The following is a 21449-nucleotide window of genomic DNA, read 5'->3' as shown; positions in this document are numbered from 1 at the left end:
GGCAGAATCTGTACAATAAGGGGCGTTACTCCCTTCGGGCTTGACCCCTAATATTATCTGGAATTTATATAGCCTAGCACTTTTCTAAGTAGGCCTATACTCAAAGACACTTTAGGCCTACATGTGGGGGCCAGTGGATAATAATAATCATAATAAAATAATAATAATCCTACAAAAAAAACATATTCTTTAGTTATATCAGCATGCCCATATATGGCCAAATGGGCATACTGATGACATCAGGGATCTCCATATATGGGAATAAAAGGGACAAGGACTGACAGACACACAGATCTCCATATGTCCATATCAGTCAGATCGGCGGTGCCACGTAGGCATGGCTCTAGTTATTGAGGGGCACCAGCCCCTCCTATGTCCAGCTTTTAGTGTGTGTTCACAAACTTTGTCCTACACAAACATTAAATTCCCATTGACAATGAATGGACAATTTGACGTCATAGTGTAAACACAAACATTGCGTAACACAAACATTGAAGACGAAGACAAATTCTGATTGGCCGGAATAAGATGACGTATGGTGATGTACAACGATGATAAGAGCGCCCCACACTTCAGACGGGTGTGACTTTAATAAAAGATGGGACACTCTCCCACAATGTTTGGAAGGCAGTTCCTTATAATTGTAGAAGTAGTAAACAATAAAAGAAAAAAGGAATAGCTGCATAATAAACAATAACAAAGAAACCAGACAGGCACTCCCTCGTCTAGATGACACCCGTCATGCGGTCTCATCCTAGACCAGTGGTTCACAATTAAAGTGGGGTCCATGAGGGTTGCAAATGGACCCTTACAGGTCTGTAACTGACAGTGTACAAACTAAATGGACCCTCTTCCTTGATGGGGGTTCCAAATGGACCATGGTTCCATTTGTACACTGTCAGAGTCAGGGTTGTCCTTGAATTTTTTGAGAAAACAGCCCTAGACACTCTCATGTCGTGACCTGATGGGCAGCGTTCTCACGTCATTTGCAGTGGAGCCCGCACTCCTGTCGTCCGAGTTGGATGACCGTCTCTTATCGTCGTCCGTCGCTGACGACTGCATGTCCGTGTCTGGGGACATGTACTCCAAATGATGAGGGCCCCATACCGGGGTGGTCAGCTTGACCCATCGCTCCTTGAATGTACCTTTGGCTCTTAAGAGCTTGTAGATGATGAAGAAGGGTATACATAACATGGAGGACAGAGCCAGAAACCAGCCAATCACCTGTCCCCACCACGGATACACGTATGTAATGTTGTAGGTTAGCGGCTGATAATTAACCAGGTTAAACAGGAAAATGGCCATGCAGATACAGGGGGTAATGAAGGACCAACACCATTTCATCCACCGACACGGTCTGTAGCCGATCATGCGAGCAACATCGTCCATGAAGCGATCGGCCCCATAAACCCAGGCCACCACAATGCATTGCCAGAACGCCTGCCAAAGAAGAGTCATCCCGCTGGCAGAATAGAAGTCAAAGATCTGGAACACGTACATACCCCCCTGGGTTATCATAGATAGGTCGATGAGGAGCCACAGAACGCAGAACACCCCCACGGAGATCTCCCGCCGGTAGTGTTGGCAGCATTTATCGGGAAACAAATCGAGGATACCCGTTATGAAGCCTTCGACGCCCACAAACTGGCTGTCCAACCCCAGCAAGAGCAGCATGAAGAAAAACAGCATGGCCCACAAAGGTGCGAAGGGCATCAAACTCACGGCTTTAGGGTACGCTATGAACGCCAGGCCGGGACCCGACTCCGCCACCTGGGAGATGTGCACGTTCTGTTCATGGGACATGAATCCCAGTATGCTGAAGACGACGAACCCGGCCAAGAAACTGGTCCCGCTGTTTATCAGAGCTAGGATAAAGGTGTCTTTGTAGCAGTCATAGTTAAACCTGTTGTAGCTGCCCAGAGCATTCAGCGCTCCCAGCCCAATGGCGTAGGAGAAGAAGATCTGAGTCCCGGCATCAATCCACACCTGGGCTTCACCCAGTTTGGACCAATCGGGTTTGAGGTAGTACATGATGCCATCAGATGCTCCGGGAAGTGTGACTCCTCTGACCAATAAGATGAAGAGAACCACGTAGGGGAAGGTCGCCGTGAAGTACACAACCTTGCCGGTAGACTTGACTCCTTTCCACACGCATAAATATACAATGACCCAAACAGTCAGCAGACACAGCAGCAGCTCCCAGTTGATCGTGCCGGGCTCATGCAAACCGCTGGAGATATTCAACACCTTGTTCTCCCAGAACTCGATGATGGACGGCCGCGAGTCCTGACAGGTCAAGTTGGGACTTATGCTCCCCTGAGGGTTGCTCCGACAAAATCTCTCCACAACAGTGTTGTTCACGCACCTGTCCGTGTTCCAATCGTTGTCGCAGGTGGTCCATGGGAGGGTGGATGACATGGACTTGATGAAGTAGTAAAGGGCCCAGACCAGGACCATGATGTAGTATGTGTTGCACCAAAACACGATGACCATGGATGCGAAGCCCAGGCCTTTGAATAGAGGGGCGATGTTCCACACGTCGATGCTTCCCGCCTTCATGAACTGGCCCATGGCTATCTCCAGGAAGAAGACGGGTATGGCCCCGGCAAACACCATCAACAAATAGGGAATCAGAAACACTCCTCCACCGTTCTTGTAGCACAGGTAGGGAAAGCGCCACACGTTGCCCAGGCCCACGGCAAAGCCCACGCAGGCCAGGATGAAGTCCATCTGACGCGTCCATGTCCCTCTCTCTGGTGGCGGCAGGCCGTTGCCATTCTCCATTCAGTCACTAAATCACCTTCACTTTAAACCCGGAGGGGTTTAACTAATCTGATTGTCAATACTCAAGTCTTTTTAGGGGTCTCCTGCGGTGTCCCCCAGGTTCTGGGTCAGGAACAGTTTTTAAAGTCTCGCTTTAAAAACTCAAAATGTGATGCTTTGTACTTCTTTCTCCAAAGTTAGTACTTGATTCAAAGTCACTTTCAATTTAAATCGAATGCGGCTGTTATAACCTAAAGTCTATGTCTATGTGTCAGTCAATTAATCATGTTACCTTGCAGAATGGACAGTTTTATATAGCAGCGTCAGTACATGACGTAAATGGAAACTGTGATGTCACTTTCACCGGTTCGCCCGCCCGCTGCCCGTCTACCTATAGCTATGTCTATCTTCACTGCCTCCCTATGGTTTGCTTGCCAGCATCGCTTTCTGCCGTGGCGGTGCCAGCCGAGTTTTATTGCAGGTGCTGAGAGGGAGCTGGGGATCTTACTGTGAAATGTTCTTGTGAAAGGTTACACAGATTTGGACTCATTCAATGAAAGCCTGCAATGTCAGTCCATTTGACCTGGACATCCAAGGCTGGAACAGGTAGCCTACTCAGACATAAAACTGAAATAAAAAAGGAAATGCTGCAATGTATAAATGCTTATATGTACAAAGAGCTTATGACTAGATAATAACTACATTGGATCCATTGGAACACTGTTCGACAGAGTCGCTATGACATCCAAATCAGTCACATAGGGAGATGGATGGTTGTGGATGTGTTGTGCACAGGTTATTGAACGCTCTCCTTCAATCGCACAGTATTTCAGTCATACGTGGGAGTGGAAGCTCAGGGAGGCCAAATAATGCAAAGCTCAGAGAGGCCAAATGCAAAAGGAGGAACTCCAGTACCCATAATGAAACTCATTTTATTACAGATATTTAACAGACTCTCCAGAGAATAGATATTTTCACTGCTAGTCAAGGCAGAATTTAAGACAATGTGCTTATTTAAAGTGCTGAAGGCAAATCGTGTTAATTTATGGCATACATATTTTTTTAGGGGTATTAAGGTGTGCTGAATCCAAATCTGCTGTATGCCAACATGGCCCCTAAATTTACAGACAATTTAAAGATGGCGGCCACACTGTGCTGAAACATAATAAAACGCCTATATTGTTCCTACTAATCAAGGTAGACAATACACTGAAGTGTCCTTTTTATGTTTTCATATATGGAGAATCCAATTAAATATTGTGATTTGAAATCACGTGTGAGAAAACTGCTTAAATATATTTTGAAAATGGTCATTTATTGGTGAATATTTTTCCAACCAACTTTATTCAATGGTCCCAATAATTATGTACATAAATGTGTCATTATATAAAGGTAACCAACTCCATAATAGCCTACTTGTAAAGAAACTGAATATTGCATGCCTGTGGAATAAACCTGATGACCTAACTCAAATATCAGCCACAAACGGCTTGCTGCTTCTCTCAGAATAGTCACAGACAATATCCAGTCTAATGATATGGATATAATAATGATGCCTTGCCCGCATGCACAGACAGGCCTAAAGTAATTACCCTATGTTGACCAATCATCATCATTATGATGACTTTATGCCCTGTGGAAGCCACTTTCTCTTTCTCATGTGGAATGTGTTTGCATGAGACTCTGCACTGGCAGGAGAAGGAGACGGTTCTTTTGGATTACATTACGTAACGTGGGTAACTACTAACTCACCCATTGAAAACATAGTAACTATAATGGTGTTACTGAATGGGAAAATGTAAAGAGTTACGTTACAAGTTACAGCAAAAAGTTGTTTGGGCGTTAGTTCCAACACTGTGATTAACTATGTAAAAAGTGCAGTGTGAAAGAAAAACATTATGAAAATCAACAATAGGCTACAATTTGGGGGGGGAAATCTATTTATTATGGAATGCCTTACAATAGCAAATAAGGAAAATAAATAAAACTCCATACCATGCAGTATTGAAATGCATAACAACGTTCAAGGACCCTCATGCTAGGGTCACAAACAATAGAAACTGTTGCTAATGTAACCCCTAGAGGGTAGTAGAGTCCTAAGTGAGACGTATATTTAAGAGTGTTCTGAACAGGCAGCTGACAGGACATCAGTTGTGGGTCCTCACAAACGCCGTAACGTTCATGCGTTGTGAGAGAGGTATACTCGGCTGCAGACTTGTCATTTGGTAAGCCTATATGCTCGTTTTATATGTAACTATTGATTTTGGGGTTTTTGGTATGATATAAAATGAGAGTATTTTCATGTTGTCAGGTCTACACCACACTTGTTGCAGTGCGCTGTAGTGTAGCCTTGGATGTTCCAATGTTTGGGGTGTGGCTTCCCCAGTACTGTGTAGGCAATTAACGTGGAGGAATGTGAGTACTTCCATATATATACGATTATGCAGAGCGGAACAATGAAATGGCATGTTGGATGTTTCTTACGTTGATGGAATCATATGCAACGTTCTGTCACATGGTCTCTAACCTGCATGTACTATGTAATTGTAACAGCTACAGGTGGAGATGCTTGCTTGTATGACACCATTGAGAGACAGTTCAGGTGTTTAGACATAAGAGCTATACCTGGTAAGGTGATACTTGTGTTGGCTTGCCTAGTATTATTATATTACTGATGTTGGTGCTTTATATTGTGTTCATATATTATGCTACATTAAATGGTGACTGTTGGGCATTACATGGTATATAGATGTTGCCTAATTGCTATTTTAATCTGTATATTTCAACTGGCCATTGCATATGGATGTAGGCTATTATTCTCTGTGCACATCACTGACTCTGTTTGTCCTTCATAGGTTCAAGTTGAACAAACGGCCCTGTAAAGGACTGTTGTCCCTTTTCCCTTGATTTTAGTTTTGATGTTTTTGTGAACCACTTCTCCCCATTTTTACCCTCTCAAACACTGCTTCTTACAATTTTTGATATACAAACAATTAAAGTCTTTTGTACCTTGTTATAAATAAAACTATTGTTATGCTTGTACCATACTCCAGTATCCTGTCCAATCAATTTATTTAGCGGGGTCACACTAAGTTGCCTGTGACATAGGCACACATAGCAACAGTTTGTATTGTGTGTGAAGTCATCATGTGCATGTGTGACGTCATCATTCTGGTCAGAAGGCCACTATATAAGATGGTGTAGAAAGATTTATCTTCTGCTTGTGGAATTTGTCAGAGTGAGAGAAAAACCTAGAAAGTGACAGGGAAGGACTTCTTTGCTTGGCAGATATTTTTTGAATACTCTAATATACTAATATAAATTAATTAAAGTTGACTAGACGCCATGGCTTCAATAGGGGAATCAAGGGAAGATCAGCTTTCCACTGCCATTCTGAAGAAGAAGAGCAGGCCAAACAGACTGATCGTTGATGACTCTGTCACTGATGACAATAGCGTGGTCTCTCTCTCGCAGACCAAAATGGAGGAGCTGCAGCTGTTCCGCGGCGACACAGTGCTTCTGAAGGGAAAGAAGAAGAGGCAGACTGTGTGCATTGTTCTCTCTGAAGACACCTGTTCTGATGAAAAGGTCCGCATGAGCAGGGTTGTCCGCAACAATCTGAGGATCCGTCTGGGAGATGTCATCAGCATTAATCCAGTTCCCAATGTGAAATATGGACAAAAAATCCATGTTCTCCCAATAGATGACACCGTAGTTGGGATTACTGGAGACCTGTTTGAGGTCTACCTCAAACCATACTTCAAAGAGAATTTCAGACCCATTCATAAAGGTGACATCCTCCTGGTCAGGGGTGGCATGCGTGCTGTGGAGTTCAAAGTAATAGAGACTGATCCCTCCCCCTACTGCATTGTTGCACAGGAAACGGTCATCCACTGTGAAGGGGAACCCATCAAGAGAGAGGACGAGGAGGAGTCCCTGAATGAGGTTGGCTATGATGATATTGGAGGAGTGAGAAAGCAGCTTGCGCTGATCAAAGAGATGGTGGAACTCCCTCTTAGACACCCTGCGCTGTTCAAGGCAATTGGAGTCAAGCCACCACGTGGTATCCTACTGTATGGACCCCCTGGAACAGGAAAGACCCTGCTGGCTAGAGCTGTAGCAAATGAAACTGGAGCCTTCTTCTTCCTTATCAATGGTCCTGAAATCATGAGTAAGATGGCTGGAGAAAGTGAGAGTAACTTGAGAAAGGCCTTCGAGGAAGCAGAGAAGAATGCCCCAGCCATCATCTTCATTGATGAGCTTGATTCCATCGCCCCCAAGAGAGACAAGACTCAGGGAGAAGTGGAGAAGCGTATTGTGTCTCAGCTCCTCACCCTGATGGACGGCCTGAAGCAGAGAACTCATGTCATCATCATGGCTGCCACCAACAGGCCCAACAGCATTGACACAGCTCTTAGGAGATATGGGCGTTTTGATAAGGAGGTGGACATTGGAATCCCTGATGCAACAGGCAGACTGGAGATCCTCCAGATTCACACCAAGAACATGAAGCTGGCTGATGATGTTGACATTGAACGGGTGGCCAATGAGACCCATGGGCACGTGGGTGCAGATCTGGCTGCTCTCTGCTCTGAAGCAGCTCTACAGGCCATCAGAAAGAAGATGGACCTGATTGACCTGGAGGATGACACCATTGACGCTGAACTCCTGAACTCTCTTTCTGTCACCATGGATGACTTCAAATGGGCACTGACCCAGAGCAACCCTTCAGCACTGAGGGAGACAGTGGTCGAAGTTCCCAACGTCAGCTGGGAAGACATCGGAGGTCTGGCTGATGTCAAGAGGGAGCTGCAGGAGCTCGTACAGTATCCAGTGGAACACCCAGACAAGTTCCTGAAGTTTGGCATGACCCCATCAAAGGGTGTGCTGTTCTATGGACCCCCCGGTTGTGGTAAAACCCTGCTGGCCAAGGCCATTGCTAACGAATGCCAGGCTAACTTCATCTCCATCAAAGGACCTGAGCTGCTCACTATGTGGTTTGGTGAGTCTGAGGCCAACGTGAGAGAGATCTTTGACAAGGCTCGCCAGGCAGCCCCTTGTGTCCTGTTCTTCGACGAGCTGGACTCTGTAGCCAAGGCACGCGGTGCCAGCGTTGGAGATGCTGGTGGTGCAGCAGATCGTGTCATCAACCAGATGCTCACGGAGATGGACGGCATGAACAGCAAGAAGAACGTCTTCATCATTGGAGCCACCAACAGACCTGACATCATCGACCCCGCCATCCTGAGACCTGGCCGTCTGGACCAGCTCATCTACATCCCCCTGCCCGATGAGAAGAGCAGGATCAATATATTCAAGGCCACCCTTCGTAAGAGCCCCATCAGCAAGGATGTGGACATCGACTACCTGGCCAAGATGACCAACGGCTTCTCTGGAGCTGATCTCACAGAGATCTGCCAGCGGGCGTGTAAGCTGGCCATCAGAGAGAACATTGAGAATGACATTCGCAGAGAGAGGGAGAGGGAGACCCACCCATCAGCTATGGAAGTAGAGGAGAGCGACCCCGTGCCCGAGCTCAGGAAGGAGCACTTTGAAGAGGCCATGCGCTTTGCTCGTCGTTCCGTAAGTGACAACGACGTCCGCAAATATGGAATGTTTGCACAGACACTGCAGCAGAGTCGTGGTTTTGGCTCCTTCAAGTTTCCCTCCAGTGCTACAGAAGGCAGCGTTCCAAACCAAGCGTCAGGAGGCACTGGTACTGGCCCAGTCTTCAATGAAGATAACGATGATGACCTTTATGGATGAGTTTGTATACTGCCTCTCATGGCCAATACAAAAAAGAAAAAATATCCCCTGCAGTAGCCAATAAACATTCTACATAATACAATATAAGATTTGTCACCTCCTGTCTAACCACACACATAACAGATGCACGGGTATTTTCCTGGAGAAGCAGTGAGGGTTTGATCTCTTGATGTCTGACACGGTATTCGTATTCATTCCCAAACTCTGCCATGTTGGTGCGTTAAATACATGGCGGATGTTGCATCGATCATGACATACAGGACTAGTTAAAAAAAATGAAGATAAAAGTTAAATATTTTAGAAAGTGACGTATAGTGAATGTTCTGACTATTTCCGTGGGAGGAAATAGTGAGAATAACCTAACTGGGCTCTCTGCTTAGATTTAGTTTTTTTTTTTCTGCATCTCTTTGTCGTAGAGGAAAACAATACCTCATACAAATACAACAATATAAAAAAGGAACAGTTGACCAGACATGGCCATACGTTTGATTTGTCCGAGCTGAAGGCAATGGAGAAAAGGTGGATTTAAAGCTTTCAATGGCGGGGCTGGACTTAATGTGCAGTGGGAGATTGTTCCAGAGTTTGGGGCAAAAACTGAAAAGGCCCGGTCACCTTGGGTTATTAAGATCGTTGAGGGGACATAGTTGAGGGGACTGAGTACCCTGGAAGCAAGAGGTGCAGAGACCAAATCAGCAATGTATTGAGGCACGAGGCCATTTCAGGCTTTATAAACAAACAAAAAAAATGAAATCAATGCAGTGTTTCACTGGTAACCAATGCAGTTGGGCCACAGCGACGGCTCCAGCAAATTGTGACTGGGGGTGCTATGGGGGGGCTAATGAATCTTGGTTTACATAGAAGTCAGTCAATTGGGCTTGTTTTGAGGGGGGCTTAGGGGGGCTAAGCCTCCACCAGCGGGGGCTAAAGCCCCCCTGGAGCCGTCCCTGTTGGGCCAGAATCGAGGTAATGTGCTCTCGCTTCCTGGTTCCAGTCAAAAGTCTCACAGCTGAGTTTTGGACCATCTGTAGACGGAAGAGACTGGACTGAGTCAGCCCAGAAGCATGGATCACAGTTTCCAGGTCATTGTATGGCTTCAATTTCGCTATGGTTCTTAACTGATAAAAAACTGCTACTCATTACACTATAGACACTTGTTTGTTAGAGTTCAAGTAGGAGTCGAAAACACGCTTATGAGGTCATTATTGAGGGCCAAATATAATGACTTCAGTTTTGTTTTGACTGAAGAAGAAAGTTTGTGTATACGCTAGGCTGGGTAGAAGTCCACATACACACACGTTTATGGCGTCTGTCATCCAGGACTCCATATTTGGGCAAGGTTTCTACTTTATCTGACTGCCTTTCACTTCCATTCATTATACATTTTAAGTCAAAATAAATAAAAAGCATTTATTGTACATACAATTAAAATCACACTTGTGTGAAGTGAGGGGCGCTACAGTAACATCATCATACATCACATTCAGCCAATCAAATCATCGTTATAGGGTACACACATTGCTCAGCCAAGGCCCCTCAAAAAGTCGAATAAGTATGTAAAAAGTGCAGTGTGAAATAAAAACATTAAGACTACAATTTTGGGGGAAAAATCTATTTATTATGGAACTCTCAAAGTTGGTGCGTCTGATAGTGGACGGACGTAGCATCCAACATTACGGACATCATAGACCCCCTTTTTTTTGAGGGGCTAGCCCCTCCTATGCCCAGCTTTGTGTGTTGTACCAAATGTGAGATGATTTGATTGGCTGAGCACAGAATGTGATGTATGATGATGTATGATGTATGATGATAAGAGTGCCCCTCACTTCACACAAGTGTGATTTTTGTATAGAAATAGTAATCAAGGATCATAGGAAAACCAAGAACCTATCGTGTACTTAGCCCATCTACAGAACTGAATCAGTCTAAACAGAAAAAAAACACACCTGTGTGAAGTGAGGGGCGCTCTTATCATCTATTTCTACATCATCTCATTCCGGCCAATCAGAATTTGCGTCCTCACTTTCGTGTTCAATGTTTGTGTTTACACAAACACTCAAAATTGTCCATTCATTGGTTTCAAAGTTTGTGTTTGCACACACTAAAAGCTGGACATATGAGGGGCTAGCAGCGTCCCTCAAAAAATCACACCCGTGTGAAGTGAGGTGAGCTTACCATCATCACATTCTGTGCTCAACCAATCAAATCATCACAAATGTCATTCCGGTCAATCACTTTTGGCGTCTTCACTTTTCTGCCCTCACTTTTATCTTCAATAATGTACTTTGCTCAGCCAATCAAATCATCGCTATGGGGTAATCAGCAATCTCAATCTCCGCCATGCCGGTGGTGGAACTCCATACTTGAGCTCATCTATGACGTCAGTCATGTGTGTTATCAAGCTACACTAATCCGAAAGGATGGACATTAAAGTCAGCTTTGTTCTGGGTCTGACAGCAAACGCAAGCTGAAAATGACTCCACATTTTACACAAAAACTGCTAAGTATTATGCAAAAGATGATAGCTGCTTTCTTTACCATTAATGCACTTACACAATCTACAGTTAATATAAAACTCCATGACACTATGTTATGTAATTTCAACTGGAAGTACTGTGATGCAAAATACATAACTTAATTTTCATTATTACTTGTGCGAGCAGAGCGCGCAAGTACTGTAATCGGCTGCGTATGTCGGTGGCGTCACTCGGCCAGTCAGGGAACGGCTGATGACGTAACTAAGGTATGTTTGGTGATCGGCTGGGTATGTATGTATGTATTTGGTTAAAAGGGGTAAGGTTTTAAAAAGGCAAAGGCATGCTCTGTTGCACTGGCCTAAAAGTGCTTCAACTTCTGAGATTTTGTTTGGTTCATTAGCTACCAGATGTATGTATGTATGTATGTATGTATGTATGTATGTATGTATGTATGTATGTCGGGGTAAGAATGGTGGTCCCTTCTAATCTAAAGGATTTAGAACAGCAGTTGTACAGTAATAGACATTAGATAGAGCACTCCTGCATGGCGACACTCAGGGAAGAATCTTCAGCCTCCGCGTCATCCTCCAAACCCATGGCACCTCGACAGAGTGCATTTCTAGTTATTATATATTTGTTTTCGTGAAAATTCCGCCATTTTAGCAGTTTTGTGCTATCGTTTTCACGAAATTCTGCAATATGGTAGAGGGCCGTGAGGATCCCTCAGGAACTGAAGGATCCTTCAGTTCCTGCATTTCTATACATGAATGGATTCCGACTCTGGTTACGGGACTACAGTGTTGACAAACAACCCTTTCAGCCAGTGTAAAAAAGAATAAAAAAAAATAAAAACGTCATCTATGTAGCTCATTGTGTATATTGCGTATAGCTTTTCTTCTTTTTGGGCTTGACCCTGTCTTATAGCTGCTTGCAGCTATAGTTATTATTATTATTATTATTATTAAATTATGTAAAATTGTTTGGAACCATAATGTTGTGTCACACCATAATGTTGTGTTACACCAAGTTAGGAGCGCTTGGGAGGATAACAGACTATGACCGATCCACTTTATTGCACAACAGGAGCGACGTACGTTCCCAACAGGCATCACCTTAGTAATCAGAAGAAGAAAAAAAAGCTCAACCACTGCTGGGTGTTTTCTGTAGAGGTGTTTTACCTCTCTGTATCACCCAGATGCCTCATGGGAGAAAAAAAAACACTATAAAAAACAAATCACTCTAGCCTAGTTGCGTTATTAGAGCCTAGTTGCATTATTCTCACCTAGAAGCTTTGTTAAACATTTTAAATCCTCCTTCAGATAATAGTAGGAATTATTTATTTTACATCTTTTACACTTTTTAAAAGATATTCCTTTTTATTTTATGCGACGACATACATTATGTTTGATGCAACATCCACCATAGTTGATGAACCACATGGTTACATCGAACCCAGAGTGCAAATCTTAGCACCTGCAGGTACATTGTGCATATACCCTTTGTATCAGCTAAACAGCTATTGTACATGCTTTTGCCATTAGAGGGATGTCATACAAAAAGGGAAGGACGAACATTTTATATATGGTGAGACAGGTGTGAAGAAATACTGCCATGTACAGGCAGTATACGATTATGCATAAAGGTCATCATCGTTATCTTCATTCAAAACTTGGCCAGTACCAGTACCTCCTGATGCTTGGTTTGTAACGCTGCCTTCTGTAGCTCTGGAGGGAAACCTGAAGGAGCCGAAACCACGACTCTGCTGCAGTGTCTGTGCGAACATTCCATATTTGCGGACGTCGTTGTCACTTACGGAACGACGAGCAAAGCGCATGGCCTCTTCAAAGTGGTCCTTCCTGAGCTCAGGCACAGGGTCGCTCTCCTCTACTTCCATAGCTGATGGGTGGGTCTCCCTCTCCCTCTCTCTGCGAATCTCATTCTCAATGTTCTCTCTGATGGCCAGCTTACACGCCCGCTGGCAGATCTCTGTGAGATCAGCTCCAGAGAAGCCGTTGGTCATCTTGGCCAGGTAGTCGATGTCCACATCCTTGCTGATGGGGCTCTTACGAAGGGTGGCCTTGAAGATATTGATCCTGCTCTTCTCATCGGGCAGGGGAATGTAGATGAGCTGGTCCAGACGACCAGGTCTCAGGATGGCAGGGTCGATGATGTCAGGTCTGTTGGTGGCTCCAATGATGAAGACGTTCTTCTTGCTGTTCATGCCGTCCATCTCCGTGAGCATCTGGTTAATGACACGATCTGCTGCACCACCAGCATCTCCAGCGCTGCCACCGCGTGCCTTGGCTACCGAGTCCAGCTCGTCGAAGAACAGGACACAAGGGGCTGCCTGGCGAGCCTTGTCAAAGATCTCTCTCACATTGGCCTCAGATTCTCCGAACCACATAGTGAGCAGCTCAGGTCCTTTGATGGAGATGAAGTTAGCCTGGCATTCGTTAGCAATGGCCTTGGCGAGCAGGGTCTTACCACAACCGGGTGGTCCATAGAACAACACACCCTTTGATGGGGTCATGCCAAACTTTAGGAACTTGTCTGGGTGTTCCACTGGATACTGTACCAGCTCCTGCAGCTCCCTCTTGACATCAGCCAGACCTCCGATGTCTTCCCAGCTGACGTTGGGAACTTCGACCACTGTCTCCCTCAGTGCTGATGGGTTGCTCTGGGTCAGTGCCCATTTGAAGTCATCCATGGTGACAGAAAGGGAGTTCAGGAGTTCAGCGTCAATGGTGTCATCCTCCAGGTCAATCAGGTCCATCTTCTTTCTGATGGCCTGCAGAGCTGCTTCAGAGCAGAGAGCAGCCAGATCTGCACCCACGTGCCCATGGGTCTCATTGGCCACCCGTTCAATGTCAACATCATCAGCCAGCTTCATGTTCTTGGTGTGAATCTGGAGGATCTCCAGTCTGCCTGTTGCATCAGGGATTCCAATGTCCACCTCCTTATCAAAACGCCCATATCTCCTAAGAGCTGTGTCAATGCTGTTGGGCCTGTTGGTGGCAGCCATGACGATGACATGAGTTCTCTGCTTCAGACCATCCATCAGGGTGAGAAGCTGAGATACGATGCGTCTCTCCACTTCTCCGTGAGTCTTGTCTCTCTTGGGGGCGATGGAATCAAGCTCATCAATGAAGATGATGGCTGGGGCATTCTTCTCTGCTTCCTCGAAGGCCTTTCTCAAGTTACTCTCACTTTCTCCAGCCATCTTACTCATGATTTCAGGGCCATTGATAAGGAAGAAGAAGGCTCCAGTTTCATTTGCTACAGCTCTAGCCAGCAGGGTCTTTCCTGTTCCAGGGGGTCCATACAGTAGGATACCACGTGGTGGCTTGACTCCAATTGCCTTGAACAGCGCAGGGTGTCTAAGAGGCAGCTCCACCATCTCTTTGATCAGCGCAAGCTGCTTTCTCACTCCTCCAATGTCATCATAGCCAACCTCATTCAGGGACTCCTCCTCATCATCTCTCTTGATGGGTTCCCCTTCACAGTGGATGGTTGTTTCCTGTGCAACAATGCAGCAGGGGGAGGGATCAGTCTCTATTACTTTGAACTCCACAGCACGCATGCCACCCCTGACCAGGAAGATGTCGCCTTTATGAATGGGCCTGTAAGCCTGTTCGAAGTAAGGCTTGAGGTAGGGCTCAAACAGATCTCCAGTAATCCCTGCAACAGTGTCATCTATTGGGAGAACATGGATTCGCTTTCCATATTTCACATCAGGAATCGCATGCATGCTGATGATATCACCCAGACGGACCCTCAGATTGTTGCGGACAACCCTGTTCACGCAAACCTTTTCATCAGAACAGTTTTCCCCATTAAGAACTATCGCAACAGTCTCCCTCCTTTTCTTCCCCCTCAGCAGCACTGTGTCTCCTCTGAACATGCCCAGCTCCTCCATCTTGGACTGAGAGACATAGACCACACTATTGTCATCAGTGACACAGTCATCAGCGATCAGTCTATTGGGCCTGTTCTTCTTTTTTAGAATGGCAGTGGAAAGATGATCATCTTTGGATTCCCCTACTGAGGCCATAGTCAACCACCTAGATTAATATCTTTAACTAATAAAGAATCAATACCTTAAACCTTCAAGCTCTTGGTCTAACATTAGCTGATATATATATGTATATATACCAGAGCTATGGTCTATTGGTCACACACAACACAAACCGTTGCTACGCTCGTTGAACAATGCCACGTTTTTCATTCACCTATGAGTGTCTTGAATCAGCTTGGACACTGGACGTTAACATCTGCACATATTTCTCTCTTATATGGCACTGGATATGAATTTAGATTCCGTCTTCCTGACAAAACAGTTCAAATGCCAACGGCATGGATAACCTAACCATTATTGGTACATACATCACTGCCAGTGGCTATACAGTTAATTGACTTGAAACTTGGCATTGAGTCAGACTACTCTGACTGGGAAGTCGGTCCAATCAGCAGATCTCCCCAAAATATTGATAAATCCACAAATCCCCTTATATGGAGTACCCTGATGTCATTATTATGATGGCTAACATCATAGACTGGCCTGGTCTCCATATATGGGCATGCCTCACACAGAACTCCACATATGTGCGTAAAAAACACAGACGGGTACAACGGGGTACTCTGACAACAGGTACAATGGGTATTGCGTATACCCGAGTTGGGTATGCACTATGCACCCAACTTGCATCGTTCCCGAGTAACACATGCAGTCAGTCTTTCCAGACGACTTAAGAGCATCTTAGTCACATAGCTCTGTTACATTGTCATGATAGTTTGCTAAAATAGACAATCAGTGCCTCATTACTGTTGTTTTCTTTCACCGTCAGAAAGTAGAACAGCCTCCCCTCATTATAAGAGATCTCATGTTTCTAAAGTAAATGAAGTGTTCTGTTAATACATTTGAACTATAAAGGCCAGCTCTTTTCAGTCAAATAGTGATGGGGAGACTATTTGACCATTGACTTGAGCAAAACAAATTTCCCTTGTGGATAATAAAGACATCTAATCTGATCTAATCTAATCTTTGTTCTATGCAAGATATTTTAGGAAATAGTGAGTGATCTATCGGCATATAGGTGGTGTAATCTTCTGTCATGGCACAGGAACAATATTCTGGTGCTGGGGATGGTTTGGATGGGGGTTGGGTGTTTGCCCTGCCAAAGCAAGTAACACGAATGACACTGGGCACACACACAGGCACGCGCACATCTATGTCAGTCATCTATGACGTCAGTCAGTGTGTCTGCCTATTTACTGTATCGTATACTCACCATTGCCAGGGCTATTGTGTGGTGGTGAAATAGACACAAAGTACCTGTATGACAATTTATGAGGTTGGTTCTGTGATGTTAGGCACCTGTTGTCAGAGTGCTTGATTCCAGTTTACTGATTGATTTAGGTACTTTCTACTGACAAAAAGTGGCTAGATGGCTCTGCTGGCCAATGGAGAGTGACGTCGCTACGTGGTGGCCATCTTATTTCGGTGCAGCTCACTCACTCATAACATTGTGTCTTTGGGGCATGTACCTTTTAAGTAACCATAGCTTGCCCAATTTTCAACCGATTTTCAAACGGTTTGGTTTGTCATAAATGTCAGAGACCGCTGCATACTTATATGCTTTTATGTGACGTTCATATAAAAAAATCACACCCATGTGAAATCAATGAGGGGTGCTCTTGTCATCGTACATCAATTTATGTTGGACATTTCACATTGCTACATAGGTACTTAGGTACATGAGGTGGTCCCTTATTGGCCAAGCGCTCACACCAATGTGATTGGTTAGCCGATTTGCTCGTTTACATATGACATAAGTTCCCTTCAATGTCAATGGCGTTTAATGTTTTGATGTTTAATTTACGTCATATTTAGCGGAATTATCAGCTCTTATCATCATACATCATCATGCAACATCTTATACTGGCCAATCAGAATGCCTGTTGCCTGTGATTGGTTAGCTTATTTGCTCATTTGACGTCAAATTTCCCTTCAATGTCAATTGCGTTTAATGTTTATGTCATGACATAAATGTTTAATTTATGTCATGTTTGGCAGGATTCTGACGTAATTTCTCCATTCATCATCAATGGCAAAACTTGAGACGGGCGGGGACAAAATTTAGCGGACATTTGACCGGAATTCTCTTACCGTGGTCAATGGCAAATCTTGAGACGTGTGGGGACAAAATCTGTTAATAGAAGGGGTAGCGCCGATTAAAAATAACATTAAGCAGATAAGCATCCTGAATCATAGCCACGTTCATAACGTTTGTAATAAACAAACCCATTTGTAAATCCGTCAAGATTTGAGCGAGTTATGAGTATTTTTGTTTGAGTTATCATAGAACATACGGTAGCACTGCAGCAAGATGGCCGCCGGGAGAACTACGTCTATGTATTCAAGAGACAAATAGACACTCCATGTGGTCCCCAGCTGAGCTATTGACAGTTATAATGGATCCATAGGGATGGATGCCTGTAACTCAGAGAGTGGAACCAAATGGGTCTATGTGTACACTCTCTCAGGGTGAGGTTAATTAACACTAAGGATTTTGTGTATCGAGCTCTAGAGAAACAAATAAATAATACCAAATGGGGGTATGTGGTCTAATGCAGATCAAAGTGGGTGTCCTTGACATTAAAAAGCTGGAGCACCCCTGAAGTACAGGAACATTCAAAACATTCTAAAAAAGAACTACCATGTGTAGCAAAAAGATCACTAAGAATAATAATGATAGAGAAATGCAAAACAAATGCAAAAAAGGTGAAAAAACAATATAAATGCACAGTATCCAGAAAGAATATGCTGATAACAAGTACAATACCTCTTATGAATTGGATGCCCCAATTTAAAAAAATACAAAATAAAAAAACTTTGTTACAAGAGATGATACAAGAGATCTTGGTACACAGGCATATCCATGCATGGATATTGGTTGTTAAGTGGCTAAATGCAGTCTCAAAATCAAATCAATACAAAAAAGGAACACATGAAAGAAGCATGATCAAGCACAAAGTACTAAAAATGGTTAGATTGTGTACAGTGTGATCCCACTACAATTTAAAGAAATTAGGAATTTAGCAGAAACATCAAATGTAGACAGCGTATAGTGCCTCAGTAAACTAGGATCACAGGTAAACCATGAACCTAGCTAGCATCAGTATAACTCCAAACCATATACTATCAAAGCTATCTATCTGTACACTGAAACAATAGAACCCATACCATAACATGCTATCAAAATTACATTTTAAGAATAAGTGTACATGGTCGTCAAAGCTAAGTCAAATGCCGGCAAAGGTGGAGTCTGAAGCGGTGAGTCCTCAGATTGCGTCAGAAAATCGGGAGTGAATCTACAGTTTTAACTGCAATGGGGAGTTTGTTTTAGGTAAGGTTCAGACAGCTTCCCTGTGTTAGCTGATCTAAGTGAGCGGGAGGGGTTGTGGGGTTGGATCAGACTTTGAAGGTACTAGGGTTGCTTTTGGTTGCTTTGTAGGCCAACATCAGAGTTTTGTACACTGTGCGGGCAGCAACTGGGAGACTATGGAAGGAGTGGAGAAGGGGGAGACAGTACTTGCTTGCCACTGTGCAGTGCTTATCCATAAAGGTTGTCATCGTTATCTTCGTTGAAAAGAGAGCCGCTGCCCCCTGTAGCCCTGGAGGGAAACTTGAATGAGCCAAAACCACGGCTCTGCTGCAGCGTCTGTGAGAACATTTCATATTTGCGGACGTCGTTGTCACTGACGGAACGACGAGCAAAGCGCATTGCCTCTTCAAAGTGGTCCTTCCTGAGCTCAGGCACGGGGTCTCTATCTACTTCCATAGCTGAAGGGTATTTCTCCCTCTGCTTCTCTCTGCGAATGTCATTCTCAATGCTCTCTCTGATGGCCAGCTTACACGCCCGCTGGCAGATCTCTGTGAGATCAGCTCCAGAGAAGCCATTGGTCATCTTGGCCAGGAAGTCAATGTCCACATCCTTGCTGATGGGGCTCTTGCGAAGGGTGGCCTTGAGAATATTGATCCTACTCTTCTCATCGGGCAGGGGGATGTAGATGAGCTGGTCCAGACGGCCAGGTCTCAGGATGGCGGGGTCGATGATGTCAGGTCTGTTGGTAGCTCCAATGATGAAGACGTTCTTCTTGCTGCTCATGCCGTCCATCTCTGTGAGCATCTGGTTGATAACACGATCAGCTGCACCACCAGCATCTCCAATGCTGCCACCGCGTGCCTTGGCTACTGAGTCCAGCTCATCGAAGAACAGGACACAAGGGGCCGCCTGGCGAGCTTTGTCAAAGATCTCTCTCACGTTGGCCTCAGACTCGCCAAACCACATAGTGAGCAACTCAGGTCCTTTGATGGAGATGAAGTTAGCCTGGCATTCATTAGCAATGGCCTTGGCCAGCAGGGTTTTACCACAACCAGGTGGGCCGTAGAACAGCACACCCTTTGATGGAGTCATGCCAAACTTCAGGAACTTGTCTGGGTGTTCCACTGGATACTGTACCAGCTCCTGCAGCTCCCTCTTGACATCAACCAGACCTCCAATGTCTTCCCAGCTGACGTTCGGAACTTCGACCACTGTCTCCCTCAGTGCTGATGGGTTGCTCTGACCCATGGCAAATTTAAAGTCTTCCATGGTGACAGCCAACGAGTTTAAGACTTCGGCGTCAATGGTGTCATCCTCCAGGTCAATCAGGTCCATCTTCTTTCTGATGGCCTGCAGAGCTGCTTCAGAGCAGAGAGCAGCCAGATCTGCACCCACGTGCCCATGGGTCTCATTGGCCACCCGTTCAATGTCAACATCATCAGCCAGCTTCATGTTCTTGGTGTGAATCTGGAGGATCTCCAGTCTGCCTGTTGCATCAGGGATTCCAATGTCCACCTCCCTATCAAAACGCCCATATCTCCTAAGAGCTGTATCAATGCTGTTGGGCCTGTTGGTAGCAGCCATGACGATGACATGAGTTCTCTGCTTCAGACCATCCATCAGCGTGAGGAGCTGAGACACGATACGTCTCTCAATTTCTCCCTGAGTCTTGTCTCTCTTGGGGGCGATGGAATCAAGCTCATCAATGAAGATGATGGCTGGGGCATTCTTCTCTGCTTCCTCAAAGGCCTTTCTCAAGTTACTCTCACTTTCTCCAGCCATCTTACTCATGATTTCAGGACCATTAATAAGGAAGAAGAAGGCTCCAGTTTCATTTGCTACAGCTCTAGCCAGCAGGGTCTTTCCTGTTCCAGGGGGTCCATACAGTAGGATACCACGTGGTGGCTTGACTCCAATTGCCTTGAACAACGCAGGGTGTCTAAGAGGGAGTTCCACCATCTCTTTGATCAGTGCTAGCTGCTTTCTCACTCCTCCAATGTCATCATAGCCAACCTCATTCAGGGACTCCTCCTCATCCTCTCTCTTGATGGGTACCCCATCACAATGGATGACTGTTTCTTGGGCCACAATGCAGTAGGGGGAGGGATCAGTCTCTACCACTTTGAACTCCACAGCACGCATGCCACCCCGGACCAGGAAGATGTCGCCTTTGCGAATTGGTCTGAAAGCATCAAGGAAGTATGGCTTGAGGTAGACCTCAAACAGGTCTCCAGTGATGCCCTCTACAGTGTCATCTATTGGGAGAACATGGATTCTTTTGCCATATTTCACATCGGGAACCGGATGAATGCTGATGACATCCCCCAGACGAACCCTCAGATTGCTGCGGACAACCCTGTTCATACGGACCTTTTCATCAGAACAGGTGTCTTCAGAGAGAACAATGCAAACAGTCTCCCTCCTTTTCTTTCCCTTCATCAGCACTGTGTCTCCGCGGAACAGCTGCAGCTCATCCATTTTGGTCTGCGAGAGAGAGACCACGCTATTGTCTGAATTGACCGTTTCATCAACGATAAGTCTGTTGGGTCTTATCTTCTGTTTCAGAATGGCAGTGGAAAGATAATCATTGTCAGCTCCCCCTCCCAAGGCCATGGTCATACACCTGAATTATATTGTATATATTGATTTAAATATCTATAAATATAGCTAAATGCCTGCAAATACTGTCCGCGTGGCTATATCACATCCCAGGTGTCGTCACACAAAACACGTCACACGTCACACAAACTGTTTGCCAGCAGCGTGTCCATGATGACACGAGTGTCATGGAATTGGCATAGTGCAGTGGTTCCCAAACCTTTTCATGTCAAGGACCCCCAAATTGACACTAATTAGCCCGCGGACCCCCATTTGAAAAGATATGCCAGGGATAAGAGAAGATTTTTACGGCTCTAGCAGAGATTCTCGACCCGTTTAATTTCAAGGACCCCCAGTTTGGCATGCATTAGTCTACGGACCCCCATTTAATGGCATTTCTATCTCTGGGACCCCCAATTTATGTTGTAAAATCAATGTTAATTTAACTCTGAGTGTTCAAATG

General features: G+C 45.0%; 4 protein-coding genes across 4 annotated transcripts; 1 reads left to right on the top strand and 3 right to left on the bottom strand.

The window, feature by feature from the left end:
• Window positions 1-673: 673 nt before the first annotated feature.
• Window positions 674-2920, bottom strand: LOC306914421 (sodium- and chloride-dependent creatine transporter 1-like). Its single transcript, XM_079491426.1, has one exon. The coding sequence runs from the start codon at window positions 2782-2784 to the stop codon at window positions 940-942; it is 1845 nt and encodes a 614-aa protein (XP_079347552.1). The 5' UTR covers window positions 2785-2920; the 3' UTR covers window positions 674-939.
• Window positions 2921-4739: 1819 nt separating this feature from the next.
• On the top strand, window positions 4740-8529 carry LOC306914348 (transitional endoplasmic reticulum ATPase-like; the record flags this gene model as incomplete). The annotated part of the gene is made up of 2 exons (XM_079491344.1): window positions 4740-4834; window positions 5857-8529. The coding sequence occupies exon 2, from the start codon at window positions 6109-6111 to the stop codon at window positions 8527-8529; it is 2421 nt and encodes an 806-aa protein (XP_079347470.1). The 5' UTR covers window positions 4740-4834; window positions 5857-6108.
• Window positions 8530-12633: 4104 nt separating this feature from the next.
• Window positions 12634-15054, bottom strand: LOC306914337 (transitional endoplasmic reticulum ATPase-like; the record flags this gene model as incomplete). Its single annotated transcript, XM_079491334.1, has 1 exon — window positions 12634-15054. The coding sequence occupies one exon, from the start codon at window positions 15052-15054 to the stop codon at window positions 12634-12636; it is 2421 nt and encodes an 806-aa protein (XP_079347460.1).
• A 3562-nt stretch (window positions 15055-18616) lies between these two features.
• LOC306914359 (transitional endoplasmic reticulum ATPase-like) lies at window positions 18617-21001 on the bottom strand (the record flags this gene model as incomplete). Its single annotated transcript, XM_079491354.1, has 1 exon — window positions 18617-21001. One exon carries the CDS (start codon window positions 20999-21001, stop codon window positions 18617-18619), a length of 2385 nt encoding a protein of 794 aa, XP_079347480.1.
• Window positions 21002-21449: the final 448 nt, after the last annotated feature.

Source organism: Electrona antarctica (genome assembly GCF_951216825.1).
Source record: "Electrona antarctica genome assembly, chromosome: 2".
Classification (NCBI taxonomy): domain Eukaryota; kingdom Metazoa; phylum Chordata; class Actinopteri; order Myctophiformes; family Myctophidae; genus Electrona; species Electrona antarctica.
This window is presented reverse-complemented; position numbering and strand designations above follow the sequence as displayed.

Coding starts and splice junctions, on each gene's coding strand:
- LOC306914421 (XM_079491426.1), bottom strand. CDS start 2,784: ATGGAGAATGGCAACGGCCTGCCGCCACCAGAGAGAGGGACATGGACG.